The sequence below is a fragment of the Rhamphochromis longiceps genome, linkage group LG15 (assembly GCF_057381845.1).
Source record: "Rhamphochromis longiceps isolate RC_006_pf linkage group LG15, R_longiceps_female_GT1.1, whole genome shotgun sequence".
Classification (NCBI taxonomy): Eukaryota; Metazoa; Chordata; class Actinopteri; order Cichliformes; family Cichlidae; genus Rhamphochromis; species Rhamphochromis longiceps.
Window position 1 is genome coordinate 21,163,382 of NC_140571.1, and position 14,079 is coordinate 21,177,460.

At 42.2% G+C, this 14,079-nt stretch overlaps 1 protein-coding gene across 10 annotated transcripts in view; it reads left to right on the top strand.

Annotated features, from left to right (window-relative positions):
* afdna (afadin, adherens junction formation factor a) overlaps positions 1–11,553 on the top strand; it is a 122,770-nt gene extending 111,217 nt beyond the window's left edge. For 5 of the 10 annotated variants that reach the window (XM_085381915.1, XM_085381914.1, XM_085381912.1 and 2 more), the window contains 4 exons: positions 943–1,077; positions 4,701–5,244; positions 10,461–10,548; positions 10,947–11,553. In XM_085381915.1, the coding sequence (XP_085238041.1) occupies positions 943–1,077; positions 4,701–5,244; positions 10,461–10,548; positions 10,947–11,103 (924 nt within the window). In that variant the 3' untranslated portion in view covers positions 11,104–11,553. The remainder of the gene's footprint in view (positions 1–942; positions 1,078–4,700; positions 5,245–10,460; positions 10,549–10,946) is intronic. The other 5 variants (XM_085381919.1, XM_085381920.1, XM_085381913.1 and 2 more) reach the window with 4 other exon arrangements.
* The last annotated feature ends 2,526 nt before the right edge of the window (positions 11,554–14,079 follow it).

A 14,079-nucleotide genomic window follows, 5' to 3' on the forward strand; every position in this document is an offset into this window, starting at 1 on the left:
TAACCAGGGTCATAGCATTGACCTGACCATGACCTAGAATGATGTAGTTACCATATTTACCCTAATGCAATAGTGGTAAATATTAACAAATAACAAAAATAAAGAAGGAAGACTGCATTGCCTTCAAATCTACTGGAAAACCTTTACAGTGTAAATACAACTTTTTTTAATGGAAATATAAAGACAAAGAAAAGTGTAGCCAAAATAGTAATTGTAAGAAATTAAAAATATATAAAATTCACTCAATAAACAAATTGAAACGACTCAAGCAAAACAATATATCCTGCATAAGAATTAGAAAAGGAGCAAACGGGGAGCCTTATTGGAGCTTCTTTGTGGACAGATACCACCGCGAACGTTTGGTTAAACTGACCCTTTAACCACCATCCAGCCCTAGAATGGGTGTGTTTGTTTCGTTTGTCGCCATGCTGCACTTGGTTTGTCGGGATGGTTTTCGGAATATTTCTGCTGCAGCCCATTAAGCTTGCAGTTACTTCAGGTACGCTTGATTTATTATTCCTCTGCTGCTCAGTGGGACATTTAATGATCTGTAAACGAAATCAAGTACACCTTAAGTAGCCAAAGGAGGGGCTGTCTTTGCTTTTCGCTCTGCCCTTTTCCGGTTGTTGTTACTGCTGCTGCTGTTGTCGTTGTCGCTGCATGTCGATGTGTGCATGTTTAGCAGTGTGTGCGTGCGTGCGTGTCTGTTTCTTTCTGCCTGTGCTGTGTGTTTGCAGTGCACACAGCTCCTCCCCCCAGGAGCAGTCCTGTGAGACAAATGCAGTTCTACCTCACATTTGTACACAAACATATTAGTGCAGTTGAACAAATCCAAAAGAAAATGTGCTCAGATTATGTGTCTGTGAATGCCACGCGTACTAATTTCTTTCCTCATTTGCATGCGTGCCTTGCGGCATGTTCCCCGCGGGTGTGTGTGACCAGTTGCAGGATGAGGAGCGGCGGCGTAAGCAGCAGCTGGAGGAGATTCGTAAGCGGGAGGCAGAGGAGCGGGCGAAGCAGGAGGAGGAGAGGAGGTGGAGGGAGGAGGAGAGAGCCAAGCGAGAGGCCGAGGAGAAGGTCGGTGTGTCTGTCCTTGAAACCGCTGGAGTTCTGACCTGATTAAAATTAATGCTTTGTGCCTTTATTAAAGTATTACTGAGTCAGAGCTTCAGGTGTAGCACAGATTAGGTTTACACACACACACACACACACACACACACACACACACACACACACACACACACACACACACACACACACACACACACACAGGGGTTGGACCGATATTTGAACAGTAATTACATTATATCCAAATCTACAAAATTATGCAGCTTTCTCTAGTCTTAAATTTTTTTTTTTTCCCCTGTTAGGGTGCAACAGCCAGCTGCTAATACACAATAAAACCAAAGTACGCGATGCTAACAAGGAGCTATTAGCATGATAAGAGAAAGAAGGTCCTTAAAAATCCTCATTAAACATCAAAAATTCCCGTTAAGAACCAAAATATTGGCATTTGATAAGATTTAATGTAATTTTAATTCAGATTGTTGGATTATACTTAAAGGTGCTAAACTTTTAGATATACTGGCAAACTGTTTCCCCTGTTACCAGATAACAGTGTTTACAGCACAGATGATGCAAAGGACTACATTTTTAGTCCTACTGAAAAAGGCTTTTAATTTGAAAGTGTTGCATGTCGTTTTCCTCTAGGTTGTCAATGTAAGCTAAAATGTAGCCACTGTGTTTACAATTCAGTTCGTTTGCATATTTAGCCTGCACTTTGGTAAAAAGAAATTACGTTTTATATTCTTTGTACATTCACACCTTGATTTCATAGAGATTTTAAACTATACCAACCCATCACATCGGTCTAACCCCTGAATGTGAAGATGCTTTGGAAGAATTCAGACCCTTTTACCTGGTGCACTCTTAACTGTCTAATAAATGCAATTAAAATTGCAGATAATAGGATTTTATCAGTCCTACTATAAAGTTAAACTATAGTTATTTATATATTAATCCTTTGTATCTAGCCTCAGTTTGGTGGGCCTTTAGCAAACTGTTTTCCTCTGTAAGCAAGAGATTTTTAGTTACTTAAGCTGTTGTGGGAAATAGAGAGCAGAGCGAGAAATGCAGCTGTCATTTTACAACCCTCACCTGCCGCCACGAGCTCCGGGTAGTGATTGAAAGAATGAGATCGTGGATTCAAGCGGCGGACAAGGGCTTCCTCTCACTGGCGGTCAGGGTTAGCGAGAGTGTGAGGTGAGCTCTGTCTCAGAGTACTAGTAATACGTGAACATACAAGAAGGGAAAAAAAAAAAGCAACGAATGAATGGATGACAAGATGGGACACTTAATGTGGGATTAATTGCCAAAAAAGCACCTTTGCTTTGTTTTAAACTAAATCTTCACTGTAACGGTAAAATGTGCAGCAGATGAATGAGTCTGAAAACTTCCCAAAGCTTTTACTTTCATGCCTTTGTTGGCTTAGTCTTCAATGTCACTTAGTAACTCAGGTTAATATGAGAGATGAAATGTAATACATGTGCTGTATTTTTAAATGACCAGTGGTTTGGTGCAGCATTCACCCACCCACATGTGTCGTGCGTGTTTAATCAAACATGCTCATTGTTTTTTATCTTTGTGTCGTGCCCGCTGATTTCACTGTGATACCGTTAGCGCGGTCCATTTGTCCTGTGAGCTGCAAACCACCCATAAGACCACTGGTTGTTTAAAAATAACATGCATATTTATTCAGATTTTACCGTTCAATTTCAACTTTAGGCATCCCAGAAATCTCAGGGATTTGATTAAATGTTAATTAGGAGAATATTTAGGTGTTTCTAAGATAAATAAACTGTTTTTAGGCTGTTATGATTGTTCTGATGTTTATTATGAAGTTGTCCAGTTGCATGTCCTCATCCTGTGCACCCCCCCCACCCTATGTGATGTGTTGCTGTGTCATGTTACGTGCCTCCACCCACCTGAAGCATGGGACTCCCATCATGTTGTTGTTGTTATCGTCAGTGTGCGTCAGGAAGTTTCAGTTATTTTGGGGAAGCAGTTTTGATTCATTTATTTTTTGTGAGGTTTTTAATTTTATTTTTTGTTGTCATTTCATCCAGCATTGCTTTGGAAACTATGTTTAGGGGAATGCTGCCCACCCTCCTCCAACTTTTCCCAAAAACCACATGCTTTATACCCACATCATGCACACACACACACACACGCACCGCAGAGGTCTGTCGGCCCACCTGCCTCATACCCGCCCTCAGCCATCCATACTGTACATATTCAGAAACCCAGCCGCTCACTCATTCAAACCCCACACATCCACTAATCCCTCCCAGTTTCTTCAGATTCCCACTGGGCTGGCTGAACCTGGCCATAGTGGCTCGGATACACCCACAGCAGCGCATGGTCTCTCTGAAGACATGTACAATCACAACTACACTCAGCCCTCCCCTCAGCCTCCTCCTGGCAGGCCTTCAACACATGAAACGGACCAAAAAATGTGAAGATAATCTGATACAAGAAGCATCCAGATTGAGTGACCCCGGAGCGGCTGGTCACGCTCCAAACCTCAAAATCTAAACACATTCACCAGTGAAGCTTCATCACAGGCCTCCCACCCCCTAGTGTAGATTTTGGAGCTCAGCCACTGGAGACAGGGTGGGCTGGAAACTTAAAAACCTACCCACAAACCGTAAAATACAAACCCGGGCCACACAGAAAACCGAGCACACATGGACACCCAGCACACATACACAAACAGAGTGATGAGGGAAGAGGAGACGGCGGTAAGCTGGATTCTTTTAGCGTTGTGTCAAGTTAGCGGATTTCATAGACCAGTCGGAGGAGATTTCCCAAGTTTGGTTGATGGACAGCATTAAAAAAAAACCACGATATTAGATTTTCGCAGTGATGTGGAGCAACATATGCATCAGGCGTGACGTTCAAGAGCGCCGAGCTGCATCAGTGTACACTCACAGACACAGGAAACCAGCAGAATTGAGACCAGCACAGGGGCATCAGCCTTGAAGTTGGTCCCTGATTTTATTTTATTTTTTATCTTTCTGAAACCTATAAGATGATTTAAAAATCGTTTATATGACTTTAAATTTAAGGTATTTTTTGTATATTTGTTTTAATAAGAAACACAGGAGAAAATAAATGTTATAGTTGTTTATTAATAAAACTTTTTTTAAATCTCAGAGGATGCACTGAAGTGTGAGGCAGTACCTTTATGCAACTGAGCTCTGCCCCCACTTCTTAGTATCAGTTTAGCTCATACTTCCACTTTTGAGCCACTTTTTTTCCTATTGATTTTCCAGTTCTTTCGTCCCGTGGATGATCTTAAATCAGGGATGCTTCATTTTTGTTCTAGGATTCAGAATTGTTACACCTCAAACATGTCATCAGTATTTCTGAGTCATTCATCAAGATGCAGCTGGAACACCTTATGAAACGATGCCCCTGACCTGCTGGTACGGTTTAGTTTTGGCGCACTTTGCGGTTCTTACACGCGGCTGTAGTTCAGGTTCAGTTGGAGTTTGGGTGGGAGTCTCATCAGACTGGTGGAGTGCTGCTTGTGCAGAAGCAGAGTAGTGCAGCTCGTTGAGTAGTTTCCCACGTAGCTGATTAGTGTTAGGTGTGAGCCATTGAGAGCGGCGCTTACTAACAGGTTGTCCCTCCCCTAGAGGAGACAGGAGGAGGAGTACTACGCTCGCCTGGAGGCCGAGCGGCGCCGGCAGCACGAGGAGGCGGAGAGAAAGCTGCTGACGCCTGACGAGCCGGCCGGTCTGTATCGGCCCCCGCTTCCACGGGATTACCAACCCCTCGCCCCCCAAAACCCTACTAACACCCCCCCACCCCCACCACAGAGAAACACCTCCTACCTCAAAACCCAGGTCACCTCCCCCGACATGCTCTACACCGCCAAGTTTGTCACCTACACGGGCGATGACGAAGACGAGGAGGACGCCACCAAAGCAGGGAGTGGCGGCGGCGGCCAATCAGGTCAGGTGAAGCTGTCGGCGACCCGGAAGTCGTACGGCGACCTCCCGGCCACCGCCTCGCCTAATCACAGCAAGCCTCAGCCGCCGCCCACTGCGCGCAAGCCCCGACCTCTTTCTGACGGCATCTTCCTGTCTGGCTCGTTCCAGCCGCCAGTCAACAACTCCAACAGTACAGCCCCCCCCCTTCCTGCCAAACCGAGCTCCATGCCCCCAGGAGGCTATAAAGGTAGAACTGGAGAGAGGAGTCAGGCTCGCCACAGCGCCCTCTAAAGCGCCCGCCCCTCCCTCTCACTCACTCATCTTCATTTTCTACCCACTCCTTTATGGTTTAGTGCTACTTTCTTCTTGGTTTATCTTGTTTTCAGTAGAGAGGTGCCCTTTCACTTCCACCGTCTACTTTTTCCCTCTTTTACATGTTTGTCCAAATTTATTTGTTTTTTCCTTTTTTTTGTCGTCGATTCATCACTGTTAGTTTTTATATGTAGAAATTTGCCCCCCCTCTCTCTTCCTCCTCAAGCAAATCAGGTTCTGTTTGTTTCATATTTTTCATTGTAGGTTTATTTGAACACCTCTTGTCCCCCAGTAATTTTTTTTTCCACTGCCCTCCGTCCTCATCTTCCTCCAATCACCCTCCCCTCCCCCTTCGATCAGCACTAGTGAACAGAAAAAAGCAATCGATAATCACGCCACCACTTTTTGCTGCAGATTGAGACCCATCAGAGCCAATCATAGTACTGTTGGTGTTGTCGCTCGCCGCCTCCTTTGTGTCTGGTTGGTTGCTGCTTGGGAATTTGGGTTGGGGGGCGGGGGTAAAGGCCAGCCGTCAGTCTGCCTGCCTGCCTGCCCGTCCTCCCCCGCCCCCCCTGTCCTGCCCCGTGGCTCTGCTTAGCGGTGTTGGCTTTAAAGGGAAGGAGACACACCATTGGCTTCTCACACCCATCAATCACTCAATTGAGCAGAATCATTTCATAAACATGCAAAAACTGCACACAGCAGCAGTGTGTTGAGTGAAGGAGCTCCTCTTTGTCTGTGTCTGTTTAAACGGCTCGTTTTCCTTCTCTATAGCTCAGTCTACTCTGACCACACTGACGGAGCGCCATAAATTCTAGAGGTTCATGATCAGGCTGCCGCTTTTTTTTTTTTTTTTTTTTTTTATCAAGAGGTTAAAATAGTCTTTAACGCAGTCCAAATGTGGATTTATCCATGTCAGATATTATTTCAAGATGGGCATCTCTTCTTCATTGTTTGAAAGAGTTCGAGCTGCAGCCAGCTGGCTGCTGTTTGGAAGTTTTGTGTTCCCACAAAAATTTCACCCAGAATTTTATTTATTCCGTATCCCTTGGATAGAGCTCGTATAAAAGATAAACGCAGGGCTCTGCGATGGAAATGTGAAACCTGCTGAGCCTTAAACACGCATTCTTTCCAATGACCAGCAGGCGGCGAGTAAACAAGCCAGCTTGGAAGCTAGCCTGAGAAGATGACCTCGCTAAGCAATTCCCTAATGACTTTATGGTCAGTTATTAGATTTACTTAATAAAAGATGATTGTTTTGTAAATGATGATCCAGTTTAGAGTTGAAGAGAAAAAATAAAGCAAGGTAAGATTTAGGGAGAGCTTCTCTGCTCCTGATGGAACAGGAACCCATGAGGTTTTTGATCCTCTTTTAGTTTAAAAGAACAAAAAAGTCCCCAAAATAAAAAAAACAAAAACAAATTGGGGACTAAAGTGGATTTTTTTTCTTGTCACATGTAAAAAGCAGCTCAGTCAAAAAACCTACAACTGATAAATTGAGGTTTTGACCCCAGTACATATGTGGTAGTGAGTTATTTCCATAGTATTGGTATCACAGATTCATCAGGTTTTTAGCATCTTCTGTTAAAAACTTTTTTCATAATGTAAGGTTCCCAAAAATCTAGTAAGTACCTAAACTAGGCATTGTGTTGGCCTGAAAAAAGACAGATGACTCGGTGATGAGTAGACATAACGATCCCTTTGTGATGCTGTCAATTTGAGCAGTTTGAACATCCATAGACAAACAGAGCTTTGACTGCAGCACAGTCTGAGTTTCAGCAGCACCTGAGGTCCAGGAGGCCGCCTGCACCTTTAACACGAAACCACCTCCATCGCCGCTGCTGCTTATATTAAAGATCAAAACACATCCAGGACCTCATGGGAATTCTGTGCTGCAATCTCACTTAAATTAAACAAAATCATCCCACTAACACCCCCCCACCCCCAACAACCTACCTCACCCAAACACCCTCTCCCCCCTCCCTCGGGAGTAAAATCTGCACGTTTCACCTCACAGTCAAACACATTGTGCATAAACACACAGCAAACAGTGCACTTTGGCTGCCAGCAGCTCACCCCAGTAACCGGCTTGATTTCTATTGCTTTTTACTGCCTGTGCATAGCTTCCACCAGGCTGCAGTCTGTATTTATTTCCTTATTTATTCTTTGCTGCTCTTCCCCACTTTGCGTGTCTGTGTTTTGGACTCTCTCTTAATTTGCTGTCCCAGAAGTGCCTAATTTTCCCTCCTCGTATCAGCTTTTGTTTCATTTCTGTCATCTCGCCTGTCAGTCTGTGTCTCTGCTGTAGCTTCAATGCTGTCTAACGCTGCGGCTTTATTTACTAAACTCCCACAGGGCTTTGCGGCAGGTTCAGGTGAACAAACAGCACCTGAGTCTCCAGCTTCCCTGCCAATATGAAACTGTATTTGATGTGTGTTATTTGATCAGCTGGCAGGTCCTAGAGGTTTGAGTCTCACTTTAATAAAGTGTGGCCTCTTCTTGGGTTAGAGGTATTTTTGTGTAATCAAGATTGAAACCACAGGAAAAACAATACAGATGCCAGTTTGCCTCAAAGGTGCACGAACCGGAGAAAGCTGCAGAGGAAGGACGAGTTCAGTTATCCGCAGAGAGCGATGCTCAAACAGAAAGATGTGTACCAGAGCAGGGAAACAAAACAGCAATTTAAACGGGCGTCCTTTGGCCTCCAAGATAACCGAGCCAGAGTAAAAGAAAACATTCATAACCTTTGAGAATCAATCACAGGCCAGTGGATGACTTTTTTCATGTGAATGTGAAGAATTTTCTATTGTAGTGCCAGAAGTATAATTTTCATCTCTTTTGGCTGCACAGAGGAATGTTTCTGGCCTTGAACGAGGCTTGTTTCTCTGTGGTTGCTTTGTTCTCTGCCAGTTTGTATTTATGTGGGCTGAAGTGGGACCCGGTTTGATCCCGTCCCAGACTATACTTCAGATCCCCCACCCCCTCTTGCTTTTGGCTCCATAAAACCCAAAGTAAAAAGCCTGGGAGCTGCCAGCTGGATGAATCTATCGGGGTTCACACCCCATCACTGTGTCTGCGTCTGAACTGTACCAACCTTTGATTTGCATCCTGAAACACGAAACCTTACATCCATCTAGACTGCAGTTGTGCTCTTTGAAAAGGCAGCCAAGTAGAGTTGGGACTGGATGTTTAATGTCTAACTCGTGGGTTTTTCCTGAGTGAGATTCAACCACTATCCTCACCAGTACACAGAACACAAGAGAAGAAATCCTCTTTACCATGTGGAGCCAGTGTTTCCTCTTAGCATGACGTGCCAAATACTGAGCCACGAAGAGAGTCTGCCAGGTTTTATCATCCCACATTTCTCCAAGTTCCTGCTTGCTGGTTTTAGCAAGTGAAATGAAACATTTTATCAGCTAAAAACAGAAAAGAACAGCCTTTATGGGCATTTTTTTTAAACGATTCTGTATTCTTGTAAACGTCTTTTTAAAAAAAAAAAAAGAAGAAGAAGAAAAACAAAACCACGTCGGCTATTTTGAACAGGCAATTGGTGTGAGACAATTCCTAATTTATACTCAATTTATAAAAGGGAAAACAAAACAGCCAGGCACTGTCACACGGGATACTTTTACAAGTATCTGGGTTCTTTAGTTATTTCAGCACGTTACAGGAAAAGCTGTAAATGGTTCATCCATTGGGGACTATTTTCAGTGGTGGATTAATACGCGTTTGGACCACTGGGTTCCAACCAGGGAGCACTTTGCAGGTATTTCTCAAAACAGCAAATAGTTACTCAAATGAAGGTAGCTAGGGAGATACATCCGCCACTGTTCAGTGGCGGATGTATCTCTTTTGGTCATTAGTTCTGGTTAATTATGATTTGGTAAAATTAATAGATAAATGGTTAAAAATTCCATATTTTGCCCTCTATGTGGTAGCAAACTTGACTAACTCTATAAAAAGAAACAAACCAAAGCCTGGGTTGGTCACCAGTCGGAGGCAGTAGATCTGCAAACAGCTTCAGGAAGGAAGCAGGAATCTGCACCAGCATCCAGTCCGAAAGTGGCCAGCAAGCTCCAACACATCTGGGCCGATGTGTTTAAAAAAAGAGCCTTAGTCAGAATTAGAAGTCTGTTTTTCTTCCTGTCCGGCTCCAATGCAGCCGTGTTGGCCAGAGAAGATGTAATTGGGTGTCAGTGATCAAAGTGTGCCTGGGATCTTTGTGTTTTGGAGCTGAAGTGAGCGATGGTCATTTTTAACAACCAAAGGGAAGTAAACAAGCAAATAAAAGAGAAAGTTCAAATACTTCTGAAGCTTTAATATCAGCACTGTCGGTTTTGGTCTTTATTGAAAGTAAACCATTAACACTTCTATAGCCAGCAGGAAGGAACTTGTATTTTTGTGTGCTGGAAACAAGTCTCAGACTCCTGGCTCATCGGATCCTGCGATGGTTTTACGAAGCTTTACCTTCGTTAAGCTGTTGATGTTGCTACAGTTTGGAAAGACACAGGAATGCATAAAACTAACGTCTCACTTGGGGTTAAAGGTCGCGGTCACCCTCTTCATGTTTGTTCACCTGGCTTCTTTGGGAGCCCTTCTTCATTTTTCTGAAGATACGCCGAGTTTAAGCACTGCTGGATTTAGATAGTAACAGAATTGGTTCGGACATGTTTAGCGGTGACCTCAACCTCAGAGCCCACCTGACACTTCCACAGACCATTGTTGCTGCTTGGGAATGGCTCTTTAACTGCTTTTTACTTTAGTGCTGTGTTTCTCTCTCTGCTCGCTGCTCTAGTTTAATGAGATCTGAGGTTTTTGTCTAATGCTTCTCACAACTCGCTCTCTTTTCTTTCCTCCTTTCTGCTTAGGCTGGTCTGTGGGAAATGAAGTGATAATGACTGGAGAAGCTGCTGGGTAATGGTCACCGGGGTCTCTGGTCTGCTGTCGATTCAGTTTGACTTAAAGCATTTCCAAGTGCACTCACTATGTGTAGTTGTCGTCACTGATAATTGATATCAGAGATCTTCCGAACCGTCTCCCAGCAGCTTCTGTCGCAGATGATTTTTGGTTAATCACAAGCTGCACATAAGCGATGCTAATTCGTGTCTTGCTGCTCTTTGTCTTTCTGCTGTGTGGCTCATGAACATCTAGCAGGATTTAACTCGTACACTGGAAACTCATCAGGAGTTGTAGGAACAGGAGAAGTCTACAAGGACCCGAGAGACAAATGGACGAGGAGGTGAGCTCTGTTTTATTAATTTTTTTCTTTCTTTGCCACTTTTAGTCATGGGTGGTTGTCTCTGTTGTAGCAGTCTACATCCATTTTGCCTTAAACTACAGATAATTTGGGTTTAAGTGCCTTTAAAAATGAATTATTCCTAATGACCAGCAGGGGGCAACTCCTCTCGCTCTAAAAAGAAAAGACACCTACTTCTCCCTTGACTTAATGTCTCAGTAAACGCTCCCCTGGTGAGTTTATGGTCTCGGTTACTATTTTTGAGTCATTAAATAAAAAAGGATGTTTATTTTGTAAATGATCATCTTTATTTTGGAGGGAAAAGTCAAGTTGGTACTCAACTATAATAAACCTGCATTATTTCTTCTAGTAAGTTTCTGGTTTTAATCTTAATTTTGCAGTCAAGAGCAGGAGAACTCGATCCCCAGCGATGCTCCGGAGAGTCTGACCTTCAAGGAGCGCCAGCGCCTCTTCTCTCAGGGGAAGGAGGTTTCCAACAAGGTCAAGGCTTCTCGCAAACTCATGGAGCTGGAGAACGAGCTCAACACCAAGCAGTAGACCTGAGCCTTTCACCTCCCAGCGCCACCTTAACGCCGACGCCACCGTGATAAGGTGCTCCTGGGGGACAAAAACATCGAGAGAGAGAGCCGGCGCTTGCTCCCCCTGACACTGACCGTCGCCGCCCGTTTGTTTTCCCCTCTCTCTCTTTTTGCTTTGACTTAAATCATCGAATAACTGGACCACTCTTTTTTTTTTTCCTTTTTTTTTCTTTTTGACGTAGCGATATCAGCAGAAGAGATTTTTATGGCTTAAAAATCTGCTTCCCCTTCGTGTTAAAACCTGTTAAAGATGTATAATGATAAAGCACTGTAAAAAAGTTTTAATTATATCTAGTGAGAGTCCGAGAATCACATGACAGAAAGGGGATATATTTTTGTTTGTAAATTTTTTTTTTTTTAATTTTTTTTTGGGGGGGGGCGGTAGAGAGAGGTTTATTCTCTCTTTTTTTCATAGCTAAGTGAAATTTGAACAGTTTTACAGTTTTATTTTATGCTCTATTTTCTGTATCATGTTGTTTTTCAATCTTTTAATCCCTCCTTGCCAGCAGGAACGCCCAACGTTGAGCTCCACACCTTTTTATTTTATTTTTTTATTTTGTTTTTTAATTAAATTCTCAGCGAGTGGAAACACTGTTATTTCATTCTATAGCGAAAAGGTGTGGGACATCTTTTTTTTTTTTTTTTTCTGTGATTTTGTTTTAGAAAAACTCTGAAAAGGTTCTTCGGGAAGGATCTTTTAAGTGCACAACGTTACTGTAAATACTCGGGTCCACTCACTCTTTTACTACTGTAGAAATCTGCCAGGAAACTTTAAAAAAAAAAAAAAAAAAATCTGCAAAACTAATGTGATTTAACAGCCCTCCTCTTCGCTGCCACCAGAGTCACATTTTTACGTGTTTCTCCCCTTCCTGACTTCTACTTTTATTTCCTTTTAACCAGAGTAGTCGTGTGAGATGAATTTTTCGCCCTAAATTCAAGTCAGAAAAAGGAACTTGTTTTGTTCACCCACAATGTGATTAATGTTGGTTTTCACAGTAATATTAATATTGACAATAATATAACAAAAAGGAAAAAAAATGCAGCTACTCTTTAAGTGCTTGTTTGCTTTACAGATATTTATTTCAAACCTTGTGGAAAAACTTGCACAACGACTTGTTTTATTATTAAATATGTATCTGCAAACTGTTCTGAGATTACATTCAGGAACTCTGTGGTGATAAGAATAACAATAATATTAATAATCTGTGGGTTTTTTCTGCTTTAGAGACAGAAGTGTTCTGTTTTTACAGCAGCTGTAGTCGGAGGGAGCCAGGTGTTTCACAACATGACCCAATTGTACAAATATACACAACGCAACACAACACACAAGTGCAGTCTCAAAAACTCACTCACCGCCACTGCTGATGTAGAAATGAAGCGCACTTCAAACCCCCTCCCCCAAACTTGTGATGTTTCAGATGTATCTCTCTCTCCCTCTCCTGCAGTTTGTTTGTTTGTTTGACTCCATCCTGTGTGTCGACTTATATATTTTTTCTCAACAGGAGCCTCTGATAAGACATGACGAGTTAAAGACGCTGTTATAATAACTGACCTGTAAAAACACTACAAGATGCTCCCCACACATACAAACAAACAAACACAGCAACAACACCAACTTCTCCCTTTTTAGGTTTCAAAATGAACTGAATCATTTAAATGGTTTCATGTTTAGCCTTTTGTAAATCATTAATAAATACAGATTTTTCAACAGTGTGGACTGGAAGCGTGGTCTTTTGTCACTGCGTTTAAAATCGACATATGGTTAGAAACAATTCAATTAAGACTATTACTTAACTAGTTAGGGTGTTATGTAGCCTTCACAGCCTATTTGTGTATTTATACGGTCACTTTTTGGGTACATCAGCACTTTGTATAGATAGAAAGGATTAAAGACAAGCTATTTATAAAAGCCAGTGGTACTACATTCAAATGGAATATGAACTGGCGGTGAAACGGTGCTGGGGCATTTCGGGTGTATTTAATCTGGGACAAGTGCTCTGATTTTGGAAGTTGTGTTTGATAAACTATTATTATTATTATGTGTTACTACCGGTATTTTAAGTTGTCATTAATGATACAAAAGGTAACTGTATTCGTAAAATATTCCACCAGATAAAGTCGGTGTAATATACTTGATGGTTAAAAATTAAAGGGCTTCCGAACTCGCATGAAACGATGGTGTTTTTAAGATTTCTTCACTTATAACATAATTTGCTAAAAGTTTCCAGCATATCTAACCATGTACTTGAAAGTATGATCTGTCGATATTCGGCGTATTTTATTTTAAAATGTGTAAAGGTTAACAAAGTTAATACTGTGGCAGATCGTCACTCTTCGGAACTCGCTGAAGAATCCTGAAGTTTTAAAGATTTTTCTTTTCGGTTTTGCTGATAATGCATGTACACCTACTGGCGCACGTTTAAAAAAACTTATATGTAAATCGGCCTGCTTATTTTAACGCGTAATCAACTATAGCATAAAAATTGAAGTTCAACTTCGGAGATGATAGGGTAACTCTGGGAGAGCTCTTCAGAACTCGCCCGGGAATTCTACAGTCATTGGAATCGACACGTTTTTAAAATGTCTTTGCTGTTTATGCGTTTTGCTTTTCGATATTAGTGTAAGGATTGGTACACAGAACTTAGCAGCTGAATCGGCGTTCTTTATTTTCCAATACATGAACAAATATAAATCTAAACCCACCATCATTACATTTGGGAACTCTGTGGTGATAAGAATAATAATACCATCATATCACCACCAAAAGCAAAACTAATCAATAACGCTCAGCAACATTACACTTCCTGTTTCCTATCATCTTTAGGTGGAAACTAGCGAGCTAACTCTGTTAACTTCTTACTCAGTTAAATAAATAAAAAATCCGTTTTCATGGATACCTGGATTTCAAACTTAATTTTGCTAGTGACGTCAGGCT